Source organism: Protopterus annectens, chromosome 9.part0 (genome assembly GCF_019279795.1).
Source record: "Protopterus annectens isolate FY-2018-M chromosome 9.part0, PAN1.0, whole genome shotgun sequence".
NCBI classification, from domain to species: domain Eukaryota; kingdom Metazoa; phylum Chordata; order Ceratodontiformes; family Protopteridae; genus Protopterus; species Protopterus annectens.
Genome location: NC_056743.1, coordinates 1,419,144,356 through 1,419,168,382, shown reverse-complemented (window position 1 = coordinate 1,419,168,382; position 24,027 = coordinate 1,419,144,356). Strand labels below are relative to the sequence as shown.

The 24,027-nt window shown below is 43.8% G+C and overlaps 1 protein-coding gene across 1 annotated transcript in view; it reads right to left on the bottom strand.

Annotated features, from left to right (window-relative positions):
• Nucleotides 1-24,027, bottom strand: part of CNNM4 (cyclin and CBS domain divalent metal cation transport mediator 4) — a 1,037,549-nt gene that overhangs the window by 258,575 nt on the left and 754,947 nt on the right. The window contains exon 4 of the mRNA XM_044084379.1: nucleotides 6,568-6,737. Within this exon, the coding sequence (XP_043940314.1) occupies nucleotides 6,568-6,737 (170 nt within the window). The remainder of the gene's footprint in view (nucleotides 1-6,567; nucleotides 6,738-24,027) is intronic.

The following is a 24,027-nucleotide window of genomic DNA, read 5'->3' as shown; positions in this document are numbered from 1 at the left end:
GAGAGCAAAAATATGCAGTTTGAGGATAACAGGCAGCATACAATATTCAAAAGGAGCCCCTCCCCCCAACAGAAGGTATAGTACAAGACTGAACATTCTAGTCAAACAGGTTGTAAATTTAAAACTTAGTGATAGAATTGAAGCATGCAGGGAGCAAACAGAAGGAATTCCTTAAAGGGTGGAAAATGGTTAAGTAGGAACCACCTCTTACAAAGTAGGTAGGGGAAAGGACATAGTAGCTGGACCAAGAAATCATCCTTAGCTGCTGCCAAAAATCAAAAACACATGAGCTACACACAGACTTTACAACATAATGCATCAGCACCAAGAAAAATCTAAAACCCATACAAAGTGTAAGTTTTAAATCTGCGAACTTGGTCAGCCACAGTCCTTCCGTGTTGGCCTGTACCTCCGAGAAATATATACCGAACAAGAGAGGTCCCAGGACTGAGCCTTGTGGGATGTCACTTGTAACTGGTTTGGAGTCTGACATGGCTCCAGCAATTCTAACCATGTGGGTTCTGTCCTTGAGCCAGTTTGCAACCCATCTAGTGACATAGGGGTTTATATTTAAACTGGTGAGCTTATCTATAATGCCCGAGTGGGGTACTGTATCGAAGGCTTTTGCGAGGTCCAGGTAGGCTGTGTGGACCACCTTCCCCTCGTCAATGGCCTTGGTGACTGTTTCAAAGAAAGCAACCAGGTTTAAGAGGCAGGATCTGCCCTTAAAGTTGAACTGGGTAGGATCCAGTGTCTGCAGGTCCCCAATATCTTTATTTATGAGGTCCATGATGATCCTTTCCATAGCTTTGCAGACCAAGCTAGTCAGGCTTATGGGGCGATAGTTTCCTGGATCCGTTGAGGCACCACCTTTGTGGAGAGGGACCACTGTTGCTGTACGCCACTCTTTGGGTACATATCCTGTAGTAAGGCTGAGATTGAACAGTAGTTTTATGTTTGGGTTTAGCTCTTCTTGGAGTTCATGTAGGACGCAGCCCGGGACACCGTCTGGTCCCATTGATGCTGTGTTTTTTGCTTTGGAGAGGGCAGCTCTTACCTGAGCATCTGAGATGTCAGGGGGACAGCACTCTGCTGGGATAGATATTTGCCCTTTTGGTGGGGAGGGGGATGAGAAGTTTGCGCTGAACCTGTCAGCTAGGATGTTGGCAATGTCTGTGGGTTTGGTGTATTTTTTTCTTTTTGGACTAATTCTGAGCATATCTGGGAATTCCCACCCAGGTTCCTAACATAACTAAAAAAAGCTTTGTGATTATCCTTAGTGTCCTGTGCAATTTTTCTCTCGAAGCTGGCCTTAGACGATTTTATGAGTGCCCGTAGGTTTTTGCTAATACTGATCAGAGATGCCTTCCCTTTTTGGGATTTTGCTCTATCATGTAGTAGCTTCCTCCTTCTATTGTATAGTTTGTTTATGGCTGGGGTCCACCAGACAGGACGTCTGCCTTTGGAGGATTGGGTCTTGGTTTTATTTGGGATTGCATGATCCATGCATTCCTGAAGGTGTTCATAGAATGCGTTTATAAAGGATTCTGTGGTCTGGGCCATATTGTCCACAGGCCCAGGGGCTTTGAAGGATTCCACCTCGGTTTTGAGGAGTGTGAAATTTGCTTCAGAGAAGTTTTTCACTGTGGTTTTCAGGGCAGGGGGTGGAGTCGGGATGTGAATATCCACTGAGATTAGTTTATGGTCTGATCTTACCAGTGAGGGATACACTTCTGGTCTGGAGCATAGAGTCCCCATGTTGGTGATGATCAGGTCCAGTATGTTTTCCCCTCTTGTGGGAGTGGTAACAAGTTGTTCCATAGCATTTGAGTTTATAAATTCTAGGAACCTTTGGGCTAGGGTGTTGGAGCTAGAGTAATGCTCCCAGTCTATAGTTGAAGTCGCCCAATATAATGGTGTTTGGGGAGACCTTCATATTTTCCAGTGTTCTCAGGAAGGCTGAGTGGGGTTCCTGGGTTTGGGAGAGTGGTCTGTAGCAGGCTATAAACTGGAAGGCAGTTTTACCCACTGTTAGTTGCACATGGATAGTCTCTGATGCTTCGTGCTGTGCCACCAACCTGGAGGTGTGGGTATCTTTGACGAATATTGATACTCCCCCTCCTTTTCTGATTCGGTCCAAGTTTTGGGGCCGAAAAGCATGATATGAGGTATAACCTGGTAGTGCTGGGGTGCTCTCGGAAGCCTTGAACCAGGTTTCTGTTACTGCACAGATATCAATGTTCTCCATGCTAAGGAGAGTTTCGAGTGTGTGCATCTTGAGGTTTAGACTTCTGGCGTTGAGTAGCATTACTCTTAGTTTCTTATCCCTTGTGATACCTATGGAGGTGGGTTTGTCTTTTGAGCCTTGCCTAAAAAGGGCACTATGGGGGTAGCAAGAGTCTTTGCCAATATCCGAAAGCCCAGGGGTGACAGGTGCAAGCCATCCCTAGCGAAGCATCGTGGCTTGTCGAGCATGTTATCCAAGGTTGACAGGCATTGGATCCCCTTTGAATGACACCAATACTTAAGCCAATTGTTGAAATTGATCATCTTGTCTTCATATTGTGGCATCATTCTTGGTGAGGGTAAGATGCTACTCAAGGTCAGGGTCATACCGGCCTGGGCTACATGCTCACAGAGCTCCTCTATGTCTCTTTTCATTTAGTCCAGGGAGGTACGTCTCAGGTCATTCACACCAGCATGGACAATGACTGAGTCATATTTGTACTTGCCTTGGAGTGACCTGAGTGCTTGTGTTATATGGCGGATCCTAGCGCCCGACAGGCAGCTCACCGTGACCTTCTCCTTGTTCAGCCTGGTGAGTGGGACGTCAGTGTGCCTGACGATAGAGTCACCTATTACAAGTGTATCAGGTGTGTTGTTTAGCCTTAAGGGCTGTGACTGTTCGGCACACTGGCTTTGTGAGCTATGTGTTGCACGTGTTTTGTTCTGGGGTAGCGGTTGCTTGGGTGCCTGCTTTGGAGGTCTCTGCTGCTTAGGCAGATTTTTATTTAGAGCCTCCGAGTATGTTTTTGTGCGTTTATGTGTTTGGTTTGCTGTCGTGGTAGGTCTATGTGAAACTGGAATTGTAGTGAGTGTGCAACCTTCAAACACTGGACCCCACCCAGTTTGGGTTCGTGAAGGGCTGATCTTGTCTCCTGAACCTGACCGACTTCTTTGAATCAGTCTCCAGAGCCATAGACAAGGATAAGGTGGTCCACACAGCCTATCTAGACCTTGCCAAGGCCTTTGACACCATCCCCCACTCTGAAATCATAGACAAACGCACTAAGCTGGGCATTAATCCCTACGTGACCCAACGGGTTGCTAACTGGCTTACTGACAGAACCCACACTGTAAAAGTAGCCGACTACAAATCCAGCTCCAGACAAGTGACAAGTGGAGTACCTCAGGGTTCAGTCCTGGGACAGCTCTTGTTTGGCATCTACTTCTCTGAAGTACAGGCCAACACTAAGGGACTCTGGCTAACAAAGTTTGCAGATGACTGCAAACCGGGAGACATTACTGAATCCCCAAATGATGTGGATAAAAAGGGCCTTACAGAAACAGATGCTTGGTGCCAGAGCCATGGGCTCAAGCTCAATGCCAAGAAATGTATAGTTATCCCCTTTGGGAAAAAACATGTATCTGTGAATTACCATATAGGTGGCAGTACACTAAACACCGAAAGTGTGATAAGAGACTTAGGGACACAGGTGGACTGTGGTCTCACCTTCGATAACCACATCACCACAACAGTCAGAAAATCCTTCTATGTGGCACACCTCATCACGAAGGGCTTTTCATCCAGAAAAAAAGGAGGTAATTGCCCCACTGTACTCATCCCTCATTAGACCCATTATAGAATACAACTCCCCGTTTGGTATGTACCTCTGAAGACATCTGCAACAACTGGAAAGGCCGCAGAAATACCTCACTAAAAGAATCACAGGCCTAAAGCAGATACCCTACGCTGACCGCCTTAAAAAACTCCAGCTATACTCTGTCACATATCGTCTACTCAGAGGTGATCTCTGCTTAACATACAAGTCCATGTCAAACCCAGAGCTGTTGGACATGCTACACTTAAAGAAATCCCAATCCCTCAGAGCCACACACTCCAGGGATGTAAACCTTGTCATCACAATAAACAAAACATGCTGAAGGGATAGGTTCCTGACCCAGAGACTCCCCAGACTCTGGAATAGATTGCCCATACATGTCAAGCAGAGTGCCTCTTTGGTTCTCTTCAAAAGGAACCTTGACGATTGGATGGGAGAAAGGAAATTCACCCCAGGGATCACGTCAGTCGCCCTGCTAGACAGGGGTCGAGGGAAGTAAATAGTGTGGGAAGAAATAGCCAGGAAATTGTTATGGCTAGGCTTGTATAGGCCCTAGGGCTGACAGCCTAGTACCAACCTATGAACCTAAGGAGGATCCCCTGTGCTCAATTTTATTTGGGTGCTTTTAATGCAAACATAACAGACATTTCTTTTACATTTATGTGCTTCTTTTGCATGTTCTTGTCTCATGTGCCCTTGACTTTCAAAGATCCCACATGCCCCATGCCAACCCCCCTCCCCCAAACCAAGTCTGAGCAACCCCGTACTGAACATTTGAGATCCCTAGACTAGTCTAAAAGGTAACTCTAAACAGAGCTGTACCTCCATTTTCCATCAGGAGTCATTTCTCTATGCAAAGTAGAATGGGAATGTGGGCATCCAATGATTGGGAATGATGACATCATCCGTTTGTAAAGTACCACTCCAACTTCATGAGCAGTCATGCTAGTGGAACTATAATACTCCAAATAGTTAAATACTCCAACTGACATCAGTAAACATAACTACAACCTAGCAAATATTTGTGATACTTCCCCAGTCAAAAACAAAAACTTGTTTAGTGTTTACATTTTTGGATGACACATTTAGTAAAATAGATCAGTAACATCTTTACATAATCAAGTTTTACATGTAAAAAATACAGCTTAAGTAACCACAGAAGACTTTGTGACAAGCTTTTACAATAAACTTTCAATACTCTGCTTTTTCAAGTCAAACATTCCAACAGTAAAAAACACAGCCATATATTAAAAACTTTGAATGAATGACCTATGAAGGAATATCTAAAGGTGGTACAGCTCAAATCTAAAAGTCTTATCAAGGGACTCCACTCCCTGCAAGACCTTCCTCTCCCCTAGACAGTGTAGACATCTATGTAGTAATGGAGACATGGTTTAAAGTTGTGGACAGCACCCCGGGAGTGCACGGTTATAATGCCTTTCAAAACTTTAGACAACTGACCAGCTACTGCACAGGAAGGAGCTAAAGGTAGAGGAGTATCAGTCTATATTAAAAATGACCTCACATCCAGACTGTTATGACCCACAGAAACTCACCTGTGCAACTCACCATAAACCAGGTTTCGTACCCAATTCTTGCAATCGACAGCTCCCTCACCATGTCCCAGGAAACCCATACTACCTATCTCAACATACTAGAGTCCCTTTCTGTTCAACCCAATATGATTTTCATGGGGATCTCAACTACTGCTCTATGGACTGGGAATCCTACACCACTTCAAATGCAAAAGTCCAGCAATTCCTAAACTTTGTTAATACCAACATCCTGGAACAGTTGGTCTATTCTCCTACCAAGGGTACAAACATCCTTGACCTTTTCTCACGGACATTGGGGAACGATGTTCCTTACCCGATGTAATTTCCTTCCTCATCAGCTCGTCATGACCCCCCCCCCCCCAAGAATGAAAACAAACTAAGAAGCTGAGTGTCTAGTTTTCCTTAAATTTACACTCAAGTGACTCTAAGGATTAATAAAGGAAAAACAAAAATGACAGTTACTTTTTGGTATTAACCTGCTCCTTCGAAAGACAAGAATGGCAAAGATAAATTGACAACTAGAAATCAAGATGCAGTATCAATATACTCGAGCATTAGAATCACTCGTCGAACTATCTGTGGCACAGCTCTTGCCTTCAGCACTTGGTCATACCTTTTTAGCTAAGATTACATCTTCTAGTAACAGGTTTACTGCAGACTGCCAATACCTAAGGTGTGACTGAAAAGCATTATGCTGGACCAGTTCACTTACTCTGCTATAAAATAAATATATTAAATAAAGACTTCATAAATGCAAGACTTATTACACTCATTAGATACCAAGCAAATCTCCTGTGGAAATGCGCAAGGATTTCAGGTAGGCCACCAGAATAGCTTCAGCGACAGCAGAAACACCAAGAAGGGAATAAGGCCACCCACACAAGGACACTACCTAGAGGAATGTGATACCTCTGGCATTAGCAAGGGAAGCAGAAAATCTGGTCTTCAGCAGGACTACTGCACATTATGGACACTATTTTCTGCCTGTATAATCTGACGACAGAAGAAACCATGCCATGCTGTCAACTGCTAGCAGTAACATGAGACATCAGGTGAAAATGACTATTAAGTCATAATCAGGTAAACAAAACCAAGATGACACACACAAACAGGCAAATTCATAGAATCAAGTAGCAAGGCCAGTGCCTTCATTTCCTGGCAGTATGTACCTGCAAAATTAAAATAAAAAAATCTGCAGGCTTGTTACGCTGGTACAAATAGTGTTCAGATCCCTTCTTGTTCTCTGTGTCGAACTTGATCTCCTTGATGACTTCAGGGTGTTTCAAGAGGCGCAGCAGGATCTTCTCTGACATTTGAGGAGAACAAAAGAGATTCACTTCTGAAAATACAAAAAATGTAATCACTTTAGTCTTGAATGAACATTATACCCTTCCCAAAAATAAAGATCTGGTAAGAAAAAGGTATGCAACAACTTAGGCTCTGCCTTACTGTCTGCAATGATTTAATTACATTCAGTATTTACTACCATTTGCTATTTTATCATTTCTATTACAAGCTCAAGTTAACTTTGGAACTGGTGATATACAAATAGACAAAAACACACTTGTTAAGGTAGGAAACTGTCAAAACAAGAGAAAGAAGATGGTTAATAACAAAAGGTGCCTCAGACACTTCCACATTTACTTTTTTTGTCACTAAGGAGGACTACCAATAGACCTTTTTCAGTATCAGAATGATCAATGGGAACAACAGAATTACTAAAGTATCAAAAGACTTATCTAGTAACCGCAACTGCATACAATGACACAGGCAGACAACATTGTTAAGTAGGAGAATATCATACAGCAACAAATGAAGCGATCCGTACAGCTGTGCCAAAATGGTTAATAAAACATAGCTTTAACTTCCAAAACTAAAAACCCTTCAACCTCCATTAAGCAACATCACAGAATTGCTTCCCTGAGAAGGCACATTTTCCCTTCAGAAATGAAGTAAACTTAAACCTAACACCATTATCAAACTCTTCCCTTACTGTATTTAGCTGGTAAAATGCTTCACTTTTGCAGGACAGCTGCTAAGAAGACCCAGCTTCCGATAACATGTTTTTGATTTTCCCTGACAAATGTCCATTACCTCAGCTATCAGATACGACCACCTTCTTCCTGTTAACTTTCTGTAATGCAGGACCATCTTCCACTACAGCATGCCCTCATCTCAACACCTTCCTTACATCTACACTTTTACACTCATGCACCCTCAAAACAAAAGCATTTTTTTCTTTACATGCCAATTCTCCTTCTCAATCTGTTTGCACCTACTATACAAGGGCTACCTAAAAGATTCCTCCCACAATCTTCCTACATCTTTCACCTTACATTCTACACAGACATTGGCATACCCAGCTGATGGACCACCCACCTTCTTTCTACAACTTCCGAAAAACAAAATCTTTACTAATCTTCTCCACATTTGCAAGTTACTTGAACAGGTCAAGAAATAAAGATTCCACAACAGCATAAATCAATACTAATAAAATAATAAAAGCTGCCAAGCTATCGCAAAAAAAAAAAAATATTTACATAACAATTTAAAACTTATGTGCTTTCATTTGTGCATTAAAAAACTTCATCAGAATGAATAAAGAACCACACACAACCCATTTTATAATGTCCACCTTGACCCAATTACTTTTTCTACCAATCAAGTTCCACAATTAAATCAAGCAAACAATGTAATCCTTGCACACAGACTCTTCCAAGATGAACTTCAATATACACTGTGTAAAAAGTATATGTACATTTATGTATGTGACTATATGAATATAAATATAAATATATGGGTCCCATTTAGAAGCTTGACTCTTCAAAAAGTCGAACCCCATATGGTCGAGAACATATGATCCACTTTTCAAAAAGTCAAAGCTTTTGAATGGAGATCACAATACAGTGGGGATTGGGGAATTTACCCTTTTCCCCCTAGTGTGATCTCGGTAGTTGGTATATATAATATGCAGGGGGTGTGGGAGGTGCAGCCCACACATGGGGGGTGCATGGGGTTCATTTACATTTTAGTAGTGCCCATCCCCTGTGTTGAAAGCACAATTTGGTTAAGGGTCAATTTGTAAAACTATCTAGGTTGGTGTTGGATGATTCACATTTTTTGTTCAATATTTAGTAATTGAAAGAACTGCGGTGGTGGTGCTGCGGTAGCGTTGTCTTCTCACAGTAAGACATTGTCCTGTTCGATTCTCAGCTAAAGCGTCTTCTGTGTGGAGACGTGCATGAATGGGCGTACCTTCATGAAGGTTGTGCGCCAGGGCTGGCAACTCGGCACGTAAAAATCTACTGCCAATCATTAGCAGACCGGAGTTCCGCTGTGGCGACCTCTAACTGGGAAAAGCTGAAAGACACAACAACAACATTTAGTAATTGAAAGAAATATTGATAGAGAGGGGATATCAGGTAAAACTTATTGATGAGATGATAAATCACATTGAGAATGGGAAACAGGAACGTTTTTGACATATTTTACGGTTTACATGCAGCTATGGTGCTGATTATGATAATTCTGATGGACAGGTGAAGTGTGTTATCAATAAGAAATGGAAAGTTGTTTTTGGTTGTTTTGAGTCAACCGATAGGTTGGGAGCAGCCTAAGTTTGCTTATAAAAGGGAAAGAAATTTGAAAGCAATATTAGAAGAAAAAAAAAATAGCAGTTGTTGTAGTAGTAGTGGTACAGCAAGGACGTCTAAATGTGGAGCTTGTGCACAATGCCGTTATATTTTTTAAGGCAGTAATATCACAGTCGCCTCTTATCCTAGAGTATTAAATGTTAATGGTCGCTTTGTGTGTTGTACCATGGGGGTGGTTTATATAGCACAATGCATGGCCTGTAAGGTATTCTATGTTGGAAGGACGAAGAGGGCACTGAGACAGAAAATTTATGAACATGTATATGCCATAAAAAAGATTTGAGGAATACCCTTTACAAACATAACATAGGGTATAAAGATTTTAAAAAATAATTTGTTTTTGTTTTAGAAAAGGTTTTACAGAGTGCTAGGGGTGGTGATTGGGAGTTTTGCTTAGAAAAAAGGAGCTGTTATGGCAGATTAAATTAAATGCCACTCAACATCCTGGTATTAATGACAAAGTTTCGATTAACAGTTTATTAGTTTTAAGGTCTGAGAAGATTTGAATATAAAGCCTTATTTAAAAATTTTTAAAAAATGCTATTTAAATGTCTTAAAATAACAGATTTTTTTATACAGGAGGTATTTTTATAAGCTGTATACACACACACACACACACACACATTTCACTCACTATAATGTTCCATCTGAGTAGGTACTTCATTTGTCTGCAACCTGTGGGTAACGGATCCGACTTCGGATCCGAGCCGGCAGCTTTCCAAGCTACAAGATCAGAGTTCCTAGCTCCTCCCCCTACCCATAATCCCCTGCTACCTGCTGTATTACCTCAGATCGACTTTTTTTGCCTTATCACCCAACTAATAACCTCGAGAGAGGAATACACCATATCTAATCTCCTGACAAGAAACTTACAGGTGACCAGAAAATCCCAAAAAGGTTCGGGGGATGGCAGGGGGGGGGGTCGGTTGCAGACAAATGAAGTACCTACTCAGATGGAACACTATGGTGAGTACATAACTTCTTTATCTGAAGTAGTTACTTCATTTGCTCTGCAACCTGTGGGACAGAGTCCCCAGCTGCTCAAGAAAAACCTGGGTGGCCTTTAAGGAAGGATATTCTGAAGCACCGCGGAGCCAAAAGAAGCCCTGCCTCTCGAAATCATATCTAGTTTATAATGAGAAATGAACGTATGAGAAGAGGACCAAGTAGCTGCTGAACATATGTCGTCCAAGGGAACCCTGGACCAAAAGGTTGCTGAGGTGGCCACAGACCTTGTAGAATGAGCGCGAATTCCAATACGGGCTGGTTTGCCTGACGATATGTACCCGTGAATTGTGCACGGACAGATCCAATTTGCTACGGTCACTTTGGAAATGGCTTTACCCATAGCTGATTTTGCAAAGGATACAAACAACTGGTCCGACTTGCGAAAATCTTTAGTTCTGTGCAAGGAGAAACGTAGTTGTCTGTGTACATCCAGTTTGTGCAACTTGTATTCCCCTTTGTTCTGAAAATTTGGGAAGAACACTGGTAAATTTATTGATTGATTAATATTTGACTCTGAAGCCACCTTAGGTAAGAAAGGCGGGTTAGTCCTGAGGGACACTCTATCCTTGTGAAAAATAAGGTAAGGGGGTTTCATACACAGAGCTTGAAGTTCTGAAACCCTCTTGGCCGAAGTAATAGCCACCAAGAAGGCCGTTTTCCATGACAAGAACTTTAATGGAACCGAGGCCGCAGGCTCAAAGGGTGGACTTTCCAGGGCTTGTAAGACTAAGGTCAAATCCCATGGGGGCACCACAGTCTTCACAGGCGGCTTCAAAAGAAAGATGCCCCGCAAGAAAGTTTTGCATAATTTTGTAGATGCCAAGGACCCTAAGCCATCACCTACATGAAAATGGGAGATGGCTGCCAACTGCACCTTAACTGTAGAAGCACTTGCTCCCTGCTGAAAAATCAGCGACAGGAAGTCCAGAATAGTTGGAATAGGAACTGTATATGGGTCCAGGCCCTTGTCTTTAGCCCTGATGGAGAAACGTTTCCATTTACTATTGTAAAGTTTTCTGGTAGACGGCTTATGAGCCACGACCAGTATGGCCTTAACAGGAGAAGAGATACCTGGAGTCCTAGCCATCATTGGAACTGGATCAACCAAGCCGTAAGCTTGAGGTTCACCAGGTTCGGGGTTTGGCAACCCGCAGGATGCAAGATCAGGTCTGGAATGGGATCCAGAATCCATGGAGGTGCCAGACTGCGAGACCGCAGATAAGGAAACCAGATCTGTCGAGGCCAGAATGGGGCTATGAGGATAACTCTGCTCCTCAACAGACAGGCTTTCTGTATGAACTTTATCATAAGAGGGAGGGGGGGATAAGCATAAAGGAGACCGGGAGGTCAAGCATGAACTAGAGCGTCTCTGGGGGGAATTATTGCGAAGAACTCACTGCATTTTGTGTTTAATGGAGAAGCAAAAAGATCGCAGCGAGGCCAACCCCATTTGTGGAAGATCTGCTTCGCAACAGATGGATTGAGAGACCACTCGTACGGAGTGAGAAGTACTCGACTCAGTTTGTCCACTATTATGTTGGACCGACCTGGAATGTGCGTTGCTACCAGAAACTGGTTGGTGGATATCGCCCATTCCCAAACTCTCATAGCCTCTCGACAAAGGGGATAAGACCTGGTTCCTCCCTGTTTGTTTATGTACCAGACTACTGACATACTGTCAGTCTGGATTGCAATAGTCCCCAGAGGGAGAAGGTCGTGGAGAGCTTGCAACGCCAAAAGCACCGTCCTCATCTCTAGGACATTGATATGCAAAGCGGTCTCTAGGGACGTCCACGTGCCTTGGATGGATCTGCCTGAGCAATGCCCCCCCCACCCAAGGCGAGAAGCGTTCGTAGTCAACGTGGCTTGGGGCGGGGGGATCACAAAGGGCCTCCCTTCTCTGAGCCACCAAAGAAGGGAGTCCTTGCAAACTCTGCTCAGTGGTATCGGAGTGTCCAACAGGTGGAGTGATAGGGACCACTGAACTTGCAGGGTCCACTGCAATATCCTCATTCGCAGGCGTGCGTGAAGGGAGAGACCGATCGTTGCCGCCATAGACCCTAGTGCCCTCAGGACTAACTCCGCCGGTTGGGGCAGGACTCTGAAGAAGGGCTAATACTTGATATGACAAGCTGCTCAGCCTGTCTGAAGTTAGGGTAGCTCAAGAGATACGGGTATCCAACCTGGCCCCTATGAATTCCAAGACCTGAACGTGGCACAGAGAGGATTTCTGCAGATTTACTGAGATGCCTAAGTTGTGGGCAAGAGTCAGAGCGTAATCTCTTGCTACGCAGAGTTGATGCCTGTTGGCGGCGGTGAGGAGCCAGTCGTCTAGATACGGAAAGACCTGAATGCCCTGAAGTCTCAGGTGGGCTGCAACCACTGCCATGACTTTGGTGAACACCCTGGGGGCTGAGGTGAGGCCGAACGGAAGAACCCTGAACTAATAATGACTGGCCCCCAGCCGGAAGCGGAGAAACCTTCTGGATCGTCTGTCCATCAAAATGTGGTAGTACACATCCTTGAGGTCTATAGAGCACATCCAGTCATTCTCCCGCAGAAGGGGGAGAATTGATTGGAGGGTGACCATCCGGAATTTTTCCTTGGGAATGAATAGGTTCAGAGCGGAAAGGTCTAAGATGGGTCTTAGGTCCCCCGTTTTCTTTGGCACCAAAAAAAACCTGGAGTAATAACCCAATCCGGACTGATCTGAGGGGACGGGCTGGATGGCTCTTTTTTCTAGCAACTTCGATACTTCTGAAGCCGCTGCCTCCCTCTGATCGGGTGGGTACATCGGGGAGGCGTCTGGTCTTGGGGGGAAGGTTTATGAAGGGGATGTAATAACCTCTGGATATGATACGGAGCACCCATCGATCTGTCGTAAGGGACTCCCAATTTGACAGGTGCTCTGTCAAACACCCACGAATGCCTCCAGAGAAGAACAGTCGGGCAAGCCCTCAGGGCTGCTGTGCGGGTCTGTCCGAGAAAGGTTCTCTAGACCCGAAGTTACACGGCCCCCCTCTGCCTCTGGGCCGGTGTCCACCTTGTCCTCCTCTGCCTCTAGAGGACGAGGGGTCCAAAGCTGGATGGGATTGCTGAGACTTGCGGAAGCAAAGCTTCTTTTGTCCCCTCTGATTCCTAGAAAAGGATCATTGGGGATTAGAGAAGCGGACTCCGACGGCAGACAGCATTTTCCCGTCCTTTTCGCTTTGGACAAGCGTATCGGGAACAGTCTTGCCGAAAAGCGAAGATCCGTCAAAGGGCGCGTTCGCGAAGGACACCTTGAAGGGATTTGCGAAGTTGCAAAGACGGAGCCAGGCGTGACGACGCAAGACGACCCCGGCACTGCTGGCCCTAGCGGCTCCCTCAGTTGCATGGGAGAGAAGCCGCATGGACATGTTAGCAATGGATTTTAGAGTGGCCATCCGAGTCGAAAAAACATTCTTGTCTCCGACCGACATGGACTCAGCAGGGGCTGCAGTGTATTCCTTAATCAAGTCTCGCTGTAGCCTGATGGTATGTGCCATATAGTTCAGCACCCTTATCGAGAAGGTCACTGAAGCAAACATCCGCTTCCCAATGTGGTCCAGTGCTCAAGATTCCTTATCTGGCGGGTGGACCGAAGAACTCTCCTGTGCAAGTTCTTTCTTGGTGGCAGCCGCCACCAACATGGCATCAACAGGAGACCCCTTGGCCCAAGACCGCCTATCTGTAGGGGGGCTAAGGACTTTATCAGGATGCCTAGGAATTGGCTCCACGGTGTCGGGCTCCTTCCACGCCCTGGTAGTAATTAAGTCTACCAGGGGGTCAGCCGGAGGGGACACCCAGGAAGTAGATGGGCCTGCCTCAAACGCCTCCAGGAACACGGATTCATCCATGGAAGGTTTTTGGGCAGACCACCCCCCCCTCTAATACACAACATTTCCATGATATCTCCAAAGGAGACATCCTCGGGGGGGTGACCTTGGGGAACCTTCCCCTTCATCTAAATCCGTGTCGGTGGTAACTGACTCAGGGGAGTCCAGGTACCTCCTTTTACACCTACGTTTACGAGGGACCTCCTCGGTGGGGCTATCCAAAGAGGGCTCATCCACGGGTTCTTGTTCCTCCAAGGGAACTAGCTGGAGGGCTTGAGCAGGCTGTCCCGATGATCGGATGACGGAGGATAGACCCACATGCAGGGGGGGTACAGGAGGATCCAAAGCCCGGACCGGGGACCTGGAGGACCTCGATAGTACCCTCTCCACTACCTCAAAAGCCGAAGGAGAACTACTCTCGCCAGGCTCCGAAAGCATCCTCCTCGGCTCCGAGGTAGGGATCGGGGTCGGTGCTGATGCAGTCGGCGCCGAGAGAGAGGTGCGCTCCAAACCCAGCGGCACCGAAGACACACCAACTCCCCCAGATCCGATGCTCAGCCCTCGGCTCTGAGAACTCAGATCCGACACGCTCGAGGGTATAGTCGGCGTCGAAGAGATCAGCGCTATCCACGCCGACAAATCTCCGGCTCCAAAAGGGCACCGGATCCGACGACTCCGAGACATGAAAACAAGTCGGAGAAGGAGTGATCGGAGCAAAAATGGGGGCCGCGCTCCCTCCCAGAGGGGGGGGGGGCAAGAGCACCCCCATCTGCATTTGGGTCTGTATGAATTGACGCATCATCCGATCCATGTCCGCTTCGGTGAGGCTTCTGGTCGATCTAGAAGTCGTCGAGGTGGGCCGGGAGGGCCGCCTCGACGACCTTGAGGGACACCGGTCCTCCTCCTCCGGCGAAAAGCTGGGCGAACGGAGCCGAGAGGCGGAGGATCCGGAGACCCTCGAGGGAGACTTAGTCAGTTTAGATGGCAGGGCTGAGGGTTGTGTCTCAGCCCGCCTTTTATGGGATTTGTGCCCTTCCTTATCCTTGTGCCTCTTCTCTCTGGAGAAAGAGGCACCAGCGTCACCCGTGCTCGATTCCAAAGAGGGAGGTTGAGTCCCGAGCTGAGCAAGGGGCACGGAAGGCACTGAGGCTGCCGAAGCAGCCCTAGCCTGAGCGGGAGAGGAAGAAGAAGCCGATTCCTGGGGCAGCTTTCCCACCAGGATCAGCTTATTCTTCCTATCCCTAAGCGCCCGGGGGTTAAAGGCCGCACAAATTTGGCAGGCTATAGATAAATGGGCCAGCCCCAGGCATAAACCGCACTGAGTGTGGCCATCAGCCGGTGAAAACTTATCGCCACACTCAGTACACTTCGAAAAAACGGCTTTGGGCCCTTCAGCCATTTTAAACTCACTCACACACTCACACCCAAACACTAAGGGGGGGGAGGGGTGTAACACAGAGGAACAACTAACTACGAGAAAAATTAACTAAACCACCAAAAATAAACTCAGGGGCACTACACACACGTACACTACAACTTCACAAAAACACTTTTTTTTTTTTTTTTAAAAAGAGAAAAAAGGACTTTAACAAGTAAACAATCTCACCAAAGCCAGGAGCTCTTCAAAAGATAGCTACTTCAGCCGAGGCAAAAAACGATATGAGGTACTACAGCAGGTAGCAGGGGATTATGGGTAGGGGGGAGGAGCTAGGAGCTTGGATCTTGTAGCTTGGAAAGCTGCCGGCTCGGATCCGAAGTCGGATCCGATACCCACAGGTTGCAGAGCAAATGAAGTAACTACTTCAGATCTATATTTAAGATCATCTGGGAAGTCTGTGTGTGTAAGGATTGCACTGCTAGCTTGATTTAATTAATTGTGAAAATTGACTGGCAGAAAATGTAATTGGGTCAAGTTGGAAATTATAAGAGGGGTTATATGTGTGTGGTTCTTTAGCCACTCTGATGAAGTTCTGTAATGCATGAACAAAAGTGCTTAAGTTTTAAATTGTTATGCAAAGAAAGTTTTTTTTGTGATGGCTTGACAGCTCAGGAAATTCCAGAGGGTCAGTCTTATACATTCAACACTACTAATGCTACTATCTGGTGATGTTCACAACAACCCTGGACTTACTATGCCTGCTTTACTTCGCATCAATAATACCCCCCCCTCCCATGCTTTTACATATGCAGCCTAGACAAGAAATGGCTCCAGCTTAAATAATGGACTCGGCTATCCCTTCCAAATTAACTGCCTTCACTGAATCCTGGCTTGAGCAGTCCTCTCATATTCTACAAAATTTTTCTTCCCACTATTCTACACTATTTTTTTTACTGATAAAGTACCTCTCATCAAGAGTGGGGCATGGTTTTATTTGTCAAGAATGATTCCAACATCACTTCCACCTACTTATTGGGGGGCATACTAAATTACTCTGCTGCTGTTTGTAACCCAACTCCCTCTTCTATCACCCTATTGGAATCCATGTTATTCAACAAACTTCAGTATAGAAAACATCATAAACTGCTAATACATGGTAATCTAAATCCAGACTGGTTAGAACCATTAAATTCACAACTCAGCTGTACTGTCTCTTCACATAATCTCATTCAAGCAATTAATAAGTACATTCAAACAAATTATACTAACTCTAAATTCACACACTTACATATCATACTTAGTAACCTAACCAAAAAAATAACTAATTTACAAGTACTCCCCAAATCTCTCCATGACCACTGCCATACTGTTATTGCCTCATGGTCTCTCAAACTTAATACTGCCTCTTTGTGTATTTGATTACAAATGAAATTTAAGATATTCAGATTCATAGAATGTTACACAAAGATTAATTATTTTACAATGTACTTACTATTTTGCTTGTACAATAGGGCATTTGGTAATATACCTTTAAGGGAGTCCTGTTTGTAGGGATTGGCTGGTTTGAATTAATTAGTTAATGGAAATGGTTATTTAATGGTGCTACATTTGTTTGTGTACAACTCTGATGACGTCTAGTGGAGTACGACGAAAGAGCTTAGTGTGTATTAACAGGTTCTCATTCTTTTATATTTTTGATTGTGTGACATCAGTATTAAAAAGATTTGTGGATCCATTTTATCCTGTGTCAACCATTGTTTTTCTTCCGTTTTTGTGTCATGTGGATCTGCTTATTATTTAGGCAGTAGTGAGTGCCTATATACATAGGGGAGAAAGTCCCATAACAGATGAAATATTTACAATGAGTTGGGGAGAAAGGCTCCACATAAACGTACACAAAAATATTTTACAGTAGCTGATAAGTAATTATATACAAGGGCAGAAAATCCCCGCAACAGATAAATACAGACTGAAATACATTTACAGAAATATTAAGAATAAAATATGAACTGCAACTAGCAAGACACACTCCAGAAGTGGATAATCTATGTCATGCAAACTAATTTACAGTCATTAAAAACTGATTATATTTCTAATAATGTATGGAACTGAATATTCTGCTGCCAAAAAGACAGATGAATTGAATGATATGAGGAGAAGTAATGAACAGGAAGGAAAATTAAGGACATCGAGAGCTATTATTATTAGTAAGATGAGAAGGTTACGGAAGGACACTAGAGAGGAAAATAATAGTAGTTACGTGTTGACTGAAAAGGTAGAGCAGCGTACGTTAGCAGTATGGTATCATTAAAGTAAAAGCTTCTTTTGATGTTGGTCTATTACTACCTGTTAGAACATGGAGGTGTTAGTGAATTTACAGTGAGAAAGGCATAGCTATAGTGAGTTGGTGGTTATTCATTTGTTTTGAAGGTTGTGCATGTAAAGTTACAGGTATCAGACATTTTTTAGATTGGTCTTGAATCTGGAAAGACTGCTAGTATGTTTAAGGGTTAAGGGGGATAGAATTACAGGAGTGGGCTACATAGCTGGAGTACAAACAGCTTCCTGCTGACAGGCGTGCTCTGCAGGTACTAAGGAGCAATTTGTTTCCAGATCGAAGTGGCTTAACAGGGGTATATGTGTGTAATATGTCTAGTGGGGGGTTTACTTTGTTCTGGTTTGTATATTAATTTGTGAACTGGGAGTAGTTGTTGAGGAGTAGACTATACTTCCAAACATTTACTTTCATTGGACATAACACCAATACCTCAGGTTCATCCTACAAAGGCTTTCCTCAAAACTCTGTGCTAGGCTCACATCTTCTTTCGCTCTTTCTGAATGATTATCCTTGGGACCTGCCTCACACCAACTGCCTTGTCTACTCCGATGATATTGTTCTCCTTAAAGGGAATACATCTCCTTTCTGTCAACAGAACGAACATCAGACTGACTTCATAGTTATTTGGCACTGGCTCCACAAAAATACCCCAAACAGTCAATATTCACACAAGTTCCCTAATGCTAGTTTTATATACCAAAACCTATACTGCATACACAACCTTACCATTATGGATTCTACAGGTCTCCCTCTCTCCCATGTTTCAGAACAAAAATATTTAGGCTCGTTTCTCCACTAGCATCTCCTCTTTCATAAATATGTTGACTCAAATCCAAACAGCATTGGCTCAATGTAAACTTTCCTCCAGAATTTCTCATCTTCTTACTACAGAGGCTTGTAAAGTCATCACCAAAAATCTTCTTCTGTCTAGGCTTGAATATGAATTGCCCATAACTGCCCTGGGCTCATCACACAATGCCACACAGCTACAAAAAACTAAAACACAAGTCTCCTGGATTCATTCCCCTCTCCAGTAGATCTGACCACCGCCACTGCAATACTCTTACTACAGGAAAATGACTACCAGCAAGTGGCAAGGCTACCCCCCCCCCCCTTAATACACTCACTTATAAAACTTCTTAATTAAATATATAGCCCTTCTCTCCTCAATAAAATGTGTATCAAAAGCTCAAACTACTCATTTCTAAATTCTAATTCTCTACTTACTAGCTCTTCCTTCGCACTTGCTACCTGTGTGAGATCCATCTCTAAACCTGTTCCAGCTTACTGCAATACACTACCGGAGCCTATCAAGTTGGCATTCAAACCACATCTCATTCAAGAAGTCACCCCATTCTCACTTGATTGAAGAAAACATATGCACTTGCTTCAGAGATACTGGTTAACATATTTTATAGCCTCCTCTTCCAGCAAAACCTAGTTCCTGTGCTATATACCTAAATTCCCCAGTTATTTTCCATTATGCATCTCTCTTCCTTTACCCACGTTTCTCCATACTCTCAATTTTGCCTACATTAGGGGCAAGGGCTTAGAGAGTTCTGAAAAAGTACATTATACAAAGAAATTTCATGACTATGCATATATGGTTATTTTATAATTCACTATATTCTGCTCCATGTTTGTGTGCTAAACAAATACCAATGCAATGGTAAAACAATCTTTCTTGATCACATTACTATGCATTACATTTTGCACCATGCGTTTGTGTACATTATTCTGAATGTTAAGTTTTATGCTTAGGCTTTCCTTAATGTATTTGCAAATATTTGCCATTTGTATCACCTGGATTTGCAATGTAGTTGATGATTGTTATGTATTTGCTATATGAATCTTGTTTTTGCCATCTCGGCCTGTGTCATGGCCGTAAACAACTGAAAAAGATACTCAGATCAGTCCACTTACCTGGTTAACAAAACATTAACTAAGTAAATTTCACATACTGGGCATATTACTTAGAATAAAACAGTGTTGTGCCCCAAATCGGCTCTGCAGGACATATTTGGCAATCCTGTTTCATGCCACAAGGATTGTGTTTAATATCTTTTACAAGAGATGGAAGTTAAAAAAAAAAAAAAAAAACACTATGGTAGAAATAACGTTTTACAGACTGAGAGCAAAGAAGAGAGAAGAAAATGCAGAGAGAGCTATAAATGTACATTAAACTAAGCCGTGCTTTGCAGCATCACATAGGTTCATAGGTAGGTACTAGGCTATCGGCCCAAGGGCCTACGCAAGCCCAGCCAGCAAGGTTCCACAGCTTATGCCACCCAAGAAAGTTATTTTCCTGTGCCACTGTCCAACAGAGACACAGAAGTGATCTCCGGGGTGTATTTCCTATTTCCCATCCACTCATCAAGATTTTTCTTGAAGAGTGGTAATGAAGAACTTTGCCTGACATAGATGGGTAGCTTGTTCCAGAGTATAGGAAGTCTCTGGGACAGGAATCTATCCCTCCAGCATGTCCTGTTTATTGTGGTGACAAGGTTTAGGTCCCTAGAGCGTGTAGCTCAGAGGGATTGGGATTTCTTTAGGTGTAGCATGTCCAACAGCTCTGGGTTTGACATAGCTTTATATGTTAGGCAGAGATCACCACGGAGTAGGCGATATGCTACGGAGTAAAGCTGGAGTTTTTTGAGGTGGTCAGTGTAGGGCATTTGTTTGAGGCCAGTAATCCTCTTTGTGACTTACTTCTGTGGCCTTTCCAGCTGCTGCAGATGTCTTGTGAGGTACATTCCAAAAGGGGTGTTGTACTCTATAATGGGTCTAATGAGTGACGAGTAGAGGGGAACAATGACCTCTTTTATAGATAATACATGGTACAGCAAAGATACAACTCGCAAAGTAAAATGATGTTATATTCAATAAACAGACAAGGTCAACAGTCTGTTTTAACTCACAGTTCCCTTAAATGATACAGATGAACACTGGGAGTTCAAACTCATTATGTCATCCAGTCATGAATTCTGAATACTTTATTATTCATGCTGTCATAAAGACTGTACTTACAAGACCATAAGGAATTACACCTTAATACACCCAAGAACACTCTTCCATAGCACTACTCTTTCTGGAAAGCAGTTCATCCTACGCACTGTAGTTCCTACTTTCTTAACCCTCACGATTCCTTCTGCCTTAATTCTAGCATTTCACAACTCTCCAAGAAAATAATGTAAAATGAAAACTCATTAAGCACTACCAACTATATTAAAATAAGGCTGCCCGCTGTCTCTAGTTGCTTAAAAAAGCAAAATGAATTAAAAAAAATAACAAAAGGCAACATATTTCTTAAGATATCTTCTCTGTACTGCACTGCTGCTGCTTGGATAACAAAAATATGTTGTGTACAAGCGTATACATACTTTCAGTGATGGTGCACATCAGTCTTAAAAGAAACACTACTATTTTATTTGCCTTGCTGAAACAGTGGCCATATTGAAGATCTGCCTCCTGGAACAAACTCCTAGGTCATTACAATGTGCCACCTCAAGCAATGGCAGGGCACCTATTCTATTACACATATGCCAAAACAATCACACCACAGCTGGCTGAGAAACAATAAGAACATAAGAAAATATATGTTTTTTTTATCAGGTGATTTACTAAAGGTCTCTTCTTACGGTATAATCAGCAATGATAATTCATCATTTTTTCCTGTAAACTCCACAGTACAAAAAGTCTTCCTGTCAGCCAAAGAATCCATGATATAAAATGTTAGCTACTGTAACACTGCCAGTTCATCTAGCAACAAGCACCTACCTGCAAATGAAACACTGTTACCGTATTATTAAAACAAGGAATATAACAGTACAGACTCATGCAACAGACATGCAACTCCAAAAGCAGCAAATGAAGGAAGGACCATTCACAGAATGATGACCTCTATAGATTAGTTAACACAGTTAAGAAAACATCTGCTACGCACTTCCTACGTGGCTGCACACGGAGTAACAGCTTAATTCCAGTTCTCCCAGTGTGAAAACAGACATTCAAAGAGAGCCAGTAAACTTGTCGTTTTGGATAAATTTCAGTAACTAGATAGAAAGTGTACTGCCTGGATGCCAGCAAAAAATAAATTCAGAGAACCTGAAAGAAAATCACAAAGGGTGAGGAGAAAACACTGAATGGAAAGAATCCTGCAGCTGTTCAGCAAAAAGTTCAAGCTCCAGCTTTGGTGTAAGACATGACTTCCAGTAATCTAGAAGGAAAAAAATAAGTCAAATGTGCCCAGAGATGATTAAAATAAATGAAACACTGAACTAGTACAGCAACTCAAATAATAAAAGGGTGGGGAAAAATGGAAGACGCTTTAAAAAGATATTCAGATGAGCTGATAAAACCACAAAAATCAGAGGCTGAAATCAAGAAAAAGGCTGGCTGAGTATGACATTGCTCAAAAGGAGATGTTCCAAAAATGGTAGAATAAAAGGACACAGCATGTAGAGAAAGCCTGGGATTTTCTGCTGTACCACAGAAACTGGAAGGAATGGACTGTATTAATTTTATGTAAGCACAAACAAGCAAAGTACAGTTGTGTACACTTGCCATAAATGTAGATGTTCAAGTGTATTCACAGTTGCAGTCATCACACTTGGGTTATCCTGCCACGGGTAGCCCTCAGTCGGCCTGAATACCAGAGTATTAGTATTTCTGTATTGGTTGCAGTCACTTCTTGCCCCAAATGTGAGGAGCCCCCAAATAGGGAGCTAGGTTATGGTGGAATACCACCACCAGTAGAAAGTAAATACCAATAGCCCTGTAAAGAGTGAAGAAGAGAGATAGCGGCAAGGGGGCCTGAGGGTGGGAAACCGGGATTGCAACAGTGAATACACTCGAACATCTACATTTATGGTGAGTGTACACAACTGTACTATGTTCTTCATGTTTCACTGTTGCAGTCATCACACTTGGGTTGATTTCCAAAGCTGAAGAATGGGTGGAGGAAGTTAAGAAGAGTTGGGGCTGGCTAGTATGCCCTGCAGGACTGTGGTTGCAAAGCCTGACCTGGATTTGGAAAAGACAGGCAGGTGGTAATGCTTGATGAAGATATGAACAGAACTCCATGTTGCAGCTTCCAGGATGTCCCGGGTAGGGACTCCTCTGAGAAAGGCTGCAGAGGTTGAAGTTGTGCTAGTGGAATGTGTTCTGACCCCCTATGGGGGTGGCTGCCCGTGGTGTTTGTAACAGAAATGGATACAGTGTGCTATCCATTTGGAAATGGTTTGTTTTGATATGGCCTTGCCCTCTGCCCCCGGTGCAAAGCTGACTAGTAACTGGTCAGATTTCATAAAGGGCTTAGACCTATCCAGGCAGAATCTGAGCTGTCTGTGCACATCTAGAGAGTGCAGGATTTTTTCCCCCTTATTTTGAGGTTTAGGGAAAAAAGGTGGGCAAATGAACAGATTGGTCGAGAGCCACATTGGACACCACTTTAGGCATGACAAGTTGGGTTAGTCCTGAGGGAGACCCTGTCAGCATGAAAAATGATGAATGGTTCCACAGCCATAAGTGCTTGCAGCTCAGACATTCTTCTAGCTGAAGTGATGGCCAGAAGCAAGGCTGTTTTCCAAGAGCGGAATTTTAACTCTGCTGAAGCTGCAGGCTCAAAGGAGGGTAGCGTGAGCTTTTCCAACTTAAAGTTAAGGTCCCAAGCAGGGGTAGGGACTCTTCTTGGTGCACTTAAGTTGTTAGCCCCTCTAAGGAACTGCTTGATGAGAGGAGGTATGAAAAGGGAGGTGGCTCAGTGCTGTAATGTGCAGAGATGGCAGAGGCATAGATTTTAATGGAAGAGAAGGATAGGGCCCTGTGGAACAGGTCTGCTAGGTAATCCAGGATGAGAGATAAGGAGGGCTGTGCTGGGTCAGCTCCTTTAGTTTGGATCCAGGAACAATACCTTTTCCACTTGTCAGCATAGGATTTTCTAGTGCTGGGTCATCTGGCTTCACGTATAAATTCCAGGACCTGCTTGTTTAGGCTGGCCACTGGAGGAGAAGTCAAGGAATAAGCCAGGTTGCCAGGTTCAAGGTCTGCAATTGTGAATGCAAGAACTCTCCCTCCTGCTGAGACAGGAGAATTGGAATCTGAGGGAGGTGCCATGGAGGCAATGGTGACAGACTGCGCAGTAGTGGGTACCACTATTGGTGTGGCCAGTCTGGGGCAATCAGGATTGCCCTTGGTCTTTCCTCCCTTATTTTGAGTAATACTCTTGTAAGAAGAGGTAGAGGGGGAAATGCATAGATTGACAGGTTTACCCATTGAAAGGATAGGGCATCCACTTTCCAGGCCTTGCTGTGAGGTTCCCTGGTGCAGAATTTGTGGAGCTGGTGGTTATTGGGGGAGGCAAATAGGTCCACCTTTGGGGTACCCCATTTCTGGGT